This window comes from Sciurus carolinensis, chromosome 2 (assembly GCF_902686445.1).
Source record: "Sciurus carolinensis chromosome 2, mSciCar1.2, whole genome shotgun sequence".
Taxonomy (NCBI): Eukaryota; Metazoa; Chordata; class Mammalia; order Rodentia; family Sciuridae; genus Sciurus; species Sciurus carolinensis.
Window position 1 is genome coordinate 1,588,588 of NC_062214.1, and position 10,115 is coordinate 1,598,702.

The 10,115-nt window shown below is 62.3% G+C and overlaps 1 protein-coding gene across 2 annotated transcripts; it reads left to right on the forward strand.

Annotated features, from left to right (window-relative positions):
* Positions 1 to 2,358: 2,358 nt before the first annotated feature.
* On the forward strand, positions 2,359 to 7,499 carry Hrh3 (histamine receptor H3). Of its 2 annotated transcripts, XM_047540764.1 has the most exons (4): positions 2,359 to 2,886; positions 3,932 to 4,098; positions 5,618 to 6,375; positions 7,075 to 7,499. In XM_047540764.1, exons 1-4 carry the CDS (start codon positions 2,637 to 2,639, stop codon positions 7,097 to 7,099), a joined length of 1,200 nt encoding a protein of 399 aa, XP_047396720.1. In that variant the 5' UTR covers positions 2,359 to 2,636; the 3' UTR covers positions 7,100 to 7,499. The 2 variants fall into 2 exon arrangements, with proteins under 2 accessions (XP_047396720.1, XP_047396719.1); XM_047540763.1 differs by having other exon boundaries at positions 5,618 to 7,499.
* The last annotated feature ends 2,616 nt before the right edge of the window (positions 7,500 to 10,115 follow it).

Genomic DNA, 10,115 nt, shown 5'->3' on the forward strand with positions numbered 1-10,115 from the left:
TCCTGTTGGACTCCATTTAGAGGAAGATATCCAGGCTCACAAAAATTTGGTATCTCACCCGAGGTCACACAGCTGGTCCTCAGCACCAGCACCTGAGGTGAGTCCACCCCTGACACTAGTGTGTGCCCTTGGGAGAGGTGCTTGGTCCCTGAGCTCAGCCTCCTTCTTAAGACTTCCTGTGAACAGGTGGTGAGATGATCTGCAGGACATGAACACCATGTCTACCTCCAATGTGTGATGGACATTCTCCAGAACAACTGTGGGGCAGTGCAGCTGAATTGCCCCAGGTCAGCTGCTGGGATAGAGTCCACCAGGAAAGTGCCCTCTGCCCCAGGAGTCTGGCACAGGTAGCTCTTGGGATGGCCAGAGGCAGGGAGGTTGTGGATGAAAGGTGTTGGAGCCAGGATGGCAGATAGAACTTCCGTGCCCTGTCCCTGGTTCTGCTTGGGGTCCCAACCTCCACTGTCACTTACAGGCTTGATTAGCTTCCTATGAGTTTCCAGAATAATGACAATCACCAGGACAGATATAGCTGGGGCTGACTGAGACTTTACAAGGACTTTACAGACTCTAGTTGACTCTGCCCCTCAACCCTGGACAGTCAGCCATTCATATTCCCATCTTGACAAGGGACACTGAGGCTCCAGTCTGTAAGTGAGATCCAGGGACTCCTCTTAACCCCCATCCAACTCCATCTCATGAGGTCTCAGGGCCCCACATGGCATACCTGGCTGGAGTCGGCCTCGGGAGTGGTAGGAGGAGCGGGGCCTGTGGGAGCTGCAGGCTGAGGATGAGAGGGAGCCTGCCAGCACCACACCCCCAGGGAGCTCCCACAGTGGGTCTGACGGGGTCCAGCAGCCCTGCAGCTCCAGCTCCAGGTAACTGTCTTGTAGGGGCACAGACCCCGCCCACCAGCAAATTGGGGTGGGGCAAGGGAAAACCGGGGAGCCTGTGAGAGGAGCAGGTCTGTGAGACCTCAGGGAAGAGGGTGAGCCAAGGGGGAGCAGAGAGGGTCCCTGCCCCCATACCCCAAAGTTTCAGAAGCACCACCTGAGGCTGGGAGAAGGGAGAAGGGGGCAGATCTCCATGTGACCAAGAAGCTGCTGTCAGCATGGGGCGCCCAGGTGCAGCACCTGGGGTCCTTCTGCAGCTCCTGCCTCCCACAGTCTCCCCCACCCCCACCCCCACCCCCACAGATGCATTTCTGTCCTCTTTGAGGCATCCCCTGATGTGAGCTGCTGGTGACTGAGCAGAGTCTATGCTTCCCTCTCCCTCGGGCACTGTTCCCTGTCTGCTGTCTGATGTCTGACTGTTGGCAGGTCCTTGCCTGACGCTGGGTGGCTGTTTCCCTGACTGTGGGTGTCTGTGTGTCTGAGCGTGGGCGTGTCTGTCTGTCTGCGGTAAGCCTCTCCGCTGACTCTGCCCTTGACCCTGAGTATCTGAGCACGTGTGTGGAGGGAGGGGGAGCTGCCTCTCTCGCCAGCTCTTCTCCTCCACCCCCTCCCGCGGGCGCTAACGCAGGCAGCCTCTGCTGCCCTGGTTGCGCCGCGAGCGCAGTGACCTCGCCTGTCCGCTGCAGCAGTAAACGGCCCACCCCGAAGTCCGCCCAGGCATCGGTGGTCCAGCTTCGAGTTGCTAGCTGCTGCCCCCGCCCCCTCCTGAGGGGCCTCGTGAGTTCTGGGTGGGCATGCTCCTTTCCTGGCTGGGGCCACTCGGACTCATCTTCCCTTTCCCTTATGTAACTCCACATCTGTGCGCGCCTTGCAGGTCACCCTGGACCCTGCTCTGCGCCCTGCCCACAGGGAGACTGACACCAGGGTTCGGTGCATACAGGGGGTGGTGAAACGAAACCCTGGTCAGGGCACTGGTCTGGAAGACCCCCTTCCCCACCCCTTCTCCTCTGATGTGTCCTTCCCAAGAAACCCACTTGCCCAAAGCATGAAACGAGGAGGGGCCCCACAGGGCAAGTTCCCCAGAGTGGGGGCAGGTCTTTCCTCCACCCCCACCTCATGTCCCCGCTGGAGCCCCAGTTCCCAACAAGATCTGGGCAGGGGTCACCAGGGCCGAGAGCATCTGGAGAGCCTAGCAGCCCAGATATCGACCCCCCAAATGCGACTGCATGCGAGCCCCAAGCCCCCGGTCGGGCTCCCTGCCAGCCGCCGTGTACACCCAGGCTGTGGCTCCAGCCGACCGGGCGGGCACGCGGCGCTGTCCGTGGTGCTGCTCGCGCCGGGCGGGGCGGGGGCGGGGCGGGGGCGGGGCGAGGGCGCCAGCCAATGGCGGGGTCTCTGCGCGGGGCGCGGGGGGCGGCGGGCTGGGCGCTGGGCGCACTCTGCTGCGCGCTGCGCTCGGGGTGCACCGACGCGCCGGCGGCGGCTGGGGTTCCAGCTCTGCTCCTGCTGCAGTTGCCTCACCGCCCGCTCCGCTTGGCTCCGATTTCGGCCCCAGCCACTTCGGGGCTGCTCGCCCAGGCCTGGGTCCCAGCCCCGCAGACCATGCCCTGGGCATCCTCCGGGGAACCCAGCTGGGCAGAGAGCCTGAAAAGACGAAGCTCCCGGGCCGGGGCCCCACCCTGCCGCCCTGCTCTCAGCCCTTGCTCTACCCCGCGTCCCGGCGCTGCGTGAGCCTGCGGGGTCATGGAGCGCTCGCCACCCGACGGGCTGCTGAACGCGTCGGGGGCGCTGGCGGGCGAAGCGGCAGCGGCGGGCGGGGCGCGCGGCTTCTCCGCCGCTTGGACCGCGGTGCTCGCCGCGCTCATGGCGCTGCTTATCGTGGCCACGGTGCTGGGCAACGCTCTGGTCATGCTTGCCTTCGTGGCCGACTCAAGCCTCCGCACCCAGAACAACTTCTTTCTGCTCAACCTCGCCATCTCCGACTTCCTCGTGGGTAAAGCCCCCAGACCCCGCCGGCTGCCGGGAGTCCAGGGGCGCCGAGCCCTGCTGGGCTAGCGGGGCTAGGAGCGTGGACCTGGGGTGGCTCCTGCAGGCTCACGCTCCTCCGGGAGCCTGGTCTGGGGAGGGGGCGCCCAGAACCTGCGGGGTGGTGGGAGTGGGCGAAGTTCCTTGCCTCCTGGGCCGTGGGACGCGGTTGGAGAGGGACGTCATCGGGGAAAGGACCCCGAGCTGAAGGGCGCTCTGCAAGGCGCCGGGCGCAGCAGCCCAGTAGCCGTGGGTGCAGCGCTGTCTCCTCGCGGTTGCCAAACAAAGGCTGCAGCGGACTCCGGACGCGCCGAGGACGCTGGAGGGAGACTTGGGGGAGGGGACAAGGAAGGGGGATTTTTAGAGCTGTGTTGGGGAAGGGGACCGTGGGAAAGGCGGGGGTTGGGTGGAGAAGATGCTCGGAGGAGCGCTCTCACGTGTCCTTGCTCTGCTGCCGGCTGGGGGGCGGGGCGCGCGGAGGGGGCCGGAGCGCCAGACACCTGTTGGGGCTGAGATGCGTCTTCCAGACGCTGGGAGCCGGCTTTGGCGGTGGCAGCGACTGACGGAGACGCAGCCAAGCGCTCTTTAAGCCAGGAGAAAGGCTTTCTGGACTTTGAAGCTGAGGAGGGAGGCTGACCAACAGCCAGAGCAGGGGCTGAGGTCCAGCCTGCTGGAGGGGTGGAAGAAATGCTCTTCCTTCTTCTCTTTGGAGGCTGACAGAGCCCAGCCCGGGCAGAAGCCAGGCTCGGGGATCTGTGCTCAGAGGTCCCATGCCTGGGTCTTCCTCCTGCCCCCAAGTCCAGGGGACAACAGTGGGGGCCAGGGGCTCTGTGGGGGCTGAAGGCTAGCTGCCACACTGAGATGGTGCCTGGTGGGGGGATGGCAATGTAGGGATTGCTCTGCCCGTACAAGCAGCTGCCCTGTGCCCCCTGGGGCCCTATGTCTCTCCAAGTGGTGGATCTGATCCAAGGCCCTATCCAGCGCAGGCCCCCTCAACCCCCATTCTCCCACAGGTGCCTTCTGCATCCCACTGTATGTGCCCTACGTGCTGACTGGCCGCTGGAGCTTCGGCCGGGGCCTCTGCAAGCTGTGGTTGGTGGTAGATTACCTGCTGTGCACCTCCTCAGTCTTCAACATTGTGCTCATCAGCTATGACCGCTTCCTGTCAGTCACCAGAGCTGTGAGTCCTATGATGTGTGGGGGGCAGCAAGTGATGGACTCCGGGAGCCCTGAGAAAGTGGGCAGGTGCCTTGGTCCTGACATGTGGGCACTCTTTGGCCAGGTGCCTATTTAGTGGCCATTTGCTGCCAGCAGGACTGGTCCTGGCACAGGCAGGAGGCAGGGAGTCTGACCTGGAATCATAGATTCCTGCAGGAAGAGGTGTCACTATCCAGCCTCTGCCTGGGGCAGGTCCAAAGTGTCTGGAGGTGAGGGAGATCTGATCCCTCCCACACGTGGGCACACATGCATGTGAACTCACTCAGCCCCAGGCAGACAGTCTGCAGCTCCCTATGCAGAGTTCCCATTGGTGTCAGTGGTCATGATGAGTTAGCCCCGGACCCACCTGGTTGCTGTGTTACAGCTACGCAGGTGCCAATGCAGGGGGAGCCCCAGCAGGCTCTTTTACCCCCTCGTCTCTTTCTTTTTTTTTTTTTTTTAATATTTTTTGTTGTTGATGGACTTTTATTTTAGTTATTAATGTGCAGTGCTGAGACTTGAATTCAGTGCCTCACACATGCTAAGCAAGCACTCTGCCACTAAGCCACAACCCCAGTCCCCCACCCCCCATCTTCCTGATGGCTCACCACCCCCAGGCCTTATCAGGGACCCTCTGCTGGGAGACCACACTTACTTCAGGTCTGAAAAACTGAGGGACAAATGCAAAGAGCACAAGCCTGGGTCCTCTTGAGCCGTCTACTTGGGGTCCGTCTGTAGCCACCAAGGAAGTGGGGCATCAATAAGACTGCAGTGCTTGAAGTGGTGTGACGTCCAGAGCATGCACACAGCAGTCGCCCATGTGCCACAGGCCTGTGTAGCACTAGCGCTGCTCACTGCTCCTGTTAGTACCAGGATAAAAGCCACTGGGATGTGGGGGAGGGGAAGCTGTCAGGTCACTTCCTCCTGGGCTGTGCCCTGGCGCCTCTCAGCTGCACCCGAGCCCTCCTACCTCCCTGCCCCATGCTGGCTGGCTGCTCTCTGCACTTGGAAGTCCTGGGAAGGACACTTGCTGGCCCCACCCTCTCTACTCCTCCTTCCAGAGGTCCTGGACTGGGGATCTGGGTGGTGTGGTGACTTTGTGTGTGTGTAGGGGGTTCTTCCAGCAGAGGGTCAGCACCTGAGCAGGGGCAGGGCTGGGACCACCCCCTCTGGCATAGCAAGCCTCTGAAGAAGGCTCAGGCCTTTGCAAGACGTCTCAATCAGAAACAGTGTGGCCCCTGGCGTTGGCCGGTGCTGAGTCTGGTGTGGGGGATACCACGACATGCTGGGCCAACGACAGGACACCAGGGGTGCCTGGCTGAAGAGGGTGGTGAAGGTCAGGACTCCATGGACTGCAGGAGATGCTGAGGCAGGGCATCAGCTGCTCGGGGGCACGGTGGGGTGGGCGTGGAGGGAAGGGAACATTCCTGACAGCAAGGGGCTGTGCAGAGGCCGGGGCCAGCCCCGCTTTAGTCCCTCCGGACCCGTATGCCCCTCCACAGGTCTCATATCGGGCCCAGCAGGGCGACACCCGGCGGGCAGTGCGGAAGATGGCCCTGGTGTGGGTGCTGGCCTTCCTGCTGTACGGGCCGGCCATCTTGAGCTGGGAGTACCTGTCTGGTGGCAGCTCCATCCCCGAGGGCCACTGCTATGCCGAGTTCTTCTACAACTGGTACTTCCTCATCACAGCCTCCACGCTCGAGTTCTTCACGCCCTTCCTTAGCGTCACCTTCTTCAACCTCAGCATCTACCTGAACATCCAGAGGCGCACCCGCCTCCGCCTGGACGGCGCCCGTGAGGCTGGCCCCGAGCCCCCACCAGAGGCCCAGTCCTCGCCACCCCCACCTGCACCCAGCTGCTGGGGCTGCTGGCCCAGGGGGCATGGGGAGGCTGTGCCCCTGAACAGGTATGGTGTGGGCGAGGCCGGCCCTGGCGGCGAGGCTGGGGAGGCTGCCCTTGGCGGAGGCAGTGGGGGCGCTGCGGCCTCCCCCACCTCCAGCTCGGGCAGCTCCTCAAGGGGCAACGAGAGACCACGCTCGCTCAAGAGGGGCTCCAAGCCGTCTGCGTCCTCAGCATCGCTGGAGAAGCGCATGAAGATGGTATCCCAGAGCATCACTCAGCGCTTCCGGCTCTCGCGGGACAAGAAGGTGGCCAAATCCCTGGCCATCATCGTGAGCATCTTCGGGCTCTGCTGGGCCCCATACACACTTCTGATGATCATCCGAGCCGCCTGCCACGGCCACTGCATCCCCGACTACTGGTATGAGACTTCCTTCTGGCTCCTGTGGGCCAACTCGGCCGTGAACCCCGTGCTCTACCCGCTGTGCCACTACAGCTTCCGCCGGGCCTTCACCAAGCTGCTCTGCCCCCAGAAGCTCAAGGTGCAGCCGCACGGCTCCCTGGAGCAGTGCTGGAAGTGAGCCAGCCCACCGGGCCCCTCGCTGCTCCCCTTGTAGGCTGTTTCCTGGGCAGCTGGGCCCACTGACCCTGCCTGGCTCACCCCCAGATGTGAGCCATGCCTTGTCCGTGGCCTGTCCGAAACGCCATGGCAACCTCCTCTAGACTGTCTGCCCTGGGGTGCCCTGGTGGGCTGGCCGGGGCCCCTCAAGGGCTAAACTGCCACCACCTCTTGCTTCACTCCAGGAGGGCTCCAGATGTGCTGTTCAATCCCACGGACAGCGTGGGGGCCCAGTGGCCCGTGGTGTCCACCCTTTGCACACTTGGTGGTTACTGGGTGTGTGCTCCAGCCCCTGCCCTCAGTGTGCCCCTGCACGTGCACATGCCTGCACACGCCTGCACTACCCCCAGGCGAGCTGGGCCTGCCTTTGCCGCGTCTGTCTTGCTCAAGCCCAGAGCCTGGCTCCTTCAGCCCTTCCCTCCAGCTCTCTGCCCCGCCACGTGTCAGGTGCCCCAGGAACCTCGAAGCCGTTCTCCACTTTCCCATTCTGGGTGTTTTCAGGAAGATGAAGAAAACACGTCTGTGAACTTGATGTTCCTTGGATGTTTAATCAAGAAAGACAAAATTGCCGAGGAGCTCAGGGCTGGATTGGCAGGTGTGGGCTCCCACGCCCTCCTCCCTCTGCTGCGGCTTCCGGCTGAGCTGTGCCAGCTGCTTCTGCCTGCCCCGCCCCTGGGCTCAGGAGCTGCTCGGACTGGTGGCTCTGAGAGTGGCCAGAGCCATGAGGCCTGCTGGGCGGGCCGGAGCCTGCCCCACCCGTCCCATCTCCTCAACCAGGTTCTTGGGGTTGTGGGTACAGGGTCCAAAGGCTGGCAGGAGTAGTCGGCAGAAGACCAGCCGCCTTGCCACATCCCATGCTCCTGCTTCAGGTGCTCCGCACGTCCCGCTCGCTCTCCTGTGCCCACTGCACTGCCCCTGCCAGCGTGAAGCCACAATAAAGCGTATTTTTTTATTGGTGCTCATTCCTGAGGACTTTGTGGGGGTGGTCGGAGCCCTGAATCCAGTCAGAGGTCTCAGGAAGACAAGGCCCCACAAGGAGAGGCAAGGCACAGGTCTTGGCATACTGAGTGAGGCACTTGGTCAGAGAAAATGGGCCTGCCACCTCCAGGTTACTGCCAGCAAGGTGCTGGTGCCCGACAACGCCCGACCCCGACCACCACACTCAAGCCCCCTGGAAGAGGAGACCCAGCCACACACGCAAGGCTGGTTGGGAAGCAGTCACAGCAGTCTCAAAGATGCAGACCTGTGTCCCCCAGGACGGGCGCTGAGCCTTCCTTGTGGGAGCTTTGTGTCCTCAGAGCCGTGACTTTCCCTTAGGGACCCCGGCAGCAAGACCCAGGGCACAGGGTCATTGCCGTGCCGTGCACTGACTTAGGGTCAGGGAGGGCCCTGGGCATGCCCCTGTGCTGGGTTGGGTCAGGGATGAGAGTTTCTGGGGTGTGGGGGCTAGAGCTGAGTGGCAGGGGCACCCCGAGGGGATGAGCCAGGACTTTGGTCAGTGCTGTCCCCGGAGGTGGAGGGGGAGTGAGTGGAGCAAGGATGTTGTGGCCCCTGGCCGCCGCTGGGGCAAATGGCCTGAGCTGCCCTCAGCCAGGAACCCAGAAGCCACTTGAAAGTGGGACAGTGGAGCCTGGCTCTCACCTTCCTGCTGCCTTGCTCTACAGGGTCCACCTGTCCTTCTCTGGACAGGGAGAGAACCCACCATCTCACAGCCACTGCCTCTTGACCAGGCACTGTGACTGGTGAGGTGAGCTCTAGGCAGAGCCTGGCTCCCCGGCAACTGAGTCCTGACACTGCAGAGGGGACCCAGCCTCTAGCAGCCCTCTCCCCAGACACCCCCTACCACCTGCCACACCCACACTTTGTTTTCCAAACTCACCAGACACTACCTCCTGCCCCATTCTAAATCCTGGGCCCTGCCTGCTCCGGTTCTCTTCCCCCCTCTGAATTTTAAACCCTCTTCTTGGGCTTCTCTTAGTGACCAGAAGGAGGGTGACCCTGGGACGCTGGCCTTCCTTCACTGTGTGTTCTAGCCTGCACCTCCTGCCCCGCCCCACCTGGCACCTGGCTGGGTGCTGTCCTGAGAGCTGGGGCACTGAGGACGGAGGCCACCTTGCATGAGACTCCGGAGGGGCACCTCTCCGGCAGGTGAACTGAGGCCAACTACCCCTGCACCACCTGGCCCGCCCACCAGCGGGTGTCTGTCCAGAGGCCTGAAGCTGTCTGAGGAAGGACAAAGGACCATGCTCTGCTGCTGTGGGTACCTCCTTGCAACAGCACAGCCAGAGCCTGGCCGCCCCTCCGCCCAGCCCTGCTAAATGGCTACAAATTGGAGGATAAAAGCACAGGCTTTCAAGCAATTTTGCCTTCAATCTCTGGAAACTGCGCTCCTGGAGCTCCAGTGCAGGGACGGAGGAGGAGAGGAGAAAGGCAGGGAGCCTGTCGGGCCCTCAGCTGCAGAAACAAACACGCCCTGGGGCCTTCTTCTGCAATCTGAGCCCTGGAGGAGACAAAGCCCTGGGCCCAGGGCCCAGCAGCACAGCTGTTGTTTACTGAGCACCTACTGTGCACCAGGCCTACAGTGGGAGAAACAGATGTGTTCCCTGAGCTGTGGGGAGGTGACATATGACCTAAGGGCAAGTTGGGGCCTCAGGCAGGGAGCTGCCATGGGCACAGAGTCGGCCTGACTGCCCACCAGTGGCCACTAGCAGCCCTCCCAGAGCAGGAGGCAGGACCACAGCCTGACTGGGTAAGCTCCCCAGAAGGGCACTCAGGGACATCAGGGACTGGCCAGGTATGTGTTGCCACCATGCCTGCCCTGCACTGGCTCTGAAGATGCCTCCTGGGGACAGGTTCTGGGCACACACTGTGTGGGGGTCCTTCTCAGCCTGGCATGGGGACCCTAAGTTCTCCAGGTGCTCCTCAGGCAGTCCCACTGAACCCTCTGCAAAGGCCAAGTTACTGCAGGGCCAGGAGGGATGGCTGGGTCTCCCTGAGATGAAGGGGAGCCACCAGGCTACTGGTTATCAGCTCTCCATGCCCCAGCGCACCCTAGCACTCGAGCAGGAACCTTCCACCAATAGTTAGTGTTGTGCCTCTGCAGCTGCAGCGGGTGACTGTGTTCTCCACTCTGCCTAGGAGAAAGCCAGCTGGGGCACAGGGCATCTGGAGCCAGGCCTGACTCCAAGTCCATGTGTTTTCCATTTCATCACATTCTCCCTAAGCACCTACTGTGTGCTGGGCACTGCAAGACAGTGGGGTATGAACTAATCCCTCTGTAGGGCCACATCCTCCTGGGAAATGTGGTCCAGGCCTCTGTTCCCTGCAGGCATGGTTGCAGGCAGGGGTGTCCCCAAGAGCGGGGCAGAATGGGGCACCCAGGGAGAACTCTGAACCTCAGAATCAAGCCCCAGCTCTGATGCTCTTAATGAAACACTTATTGGGCTCTCACTGTATGTCTCCATTGTGCCCCGGAAGGAGCTGGGAAGGCAACTGTCCTCCGAAAGCCTCTCTTGAACCAGGACTATGGGGAAGGACAAAGG

Coding starts and splice junctions, on each gene's coding strand:
- Hrh3 (XM_047540763.1), top strand. CDS start 2,637: ATGGAGCGCTCGCCACCCGACGGGCTGCTGAACGCGTCGGGGGCGCTG. Junction 2,887..3,931: donor CATCTCCGACTTCCTCGTGG/GTAAAGCCCCCA, acceptor ATTCTCCCACAG/GTGCCTTCTGCATCCCACTG. Junction 4,099..5,617: donor TCCTGTCAGTCACCAGAGCT/GTGAGTCCTATG, acceptor GCCCCTCCACAG/GTCTCATATCGGGCCCAGCA.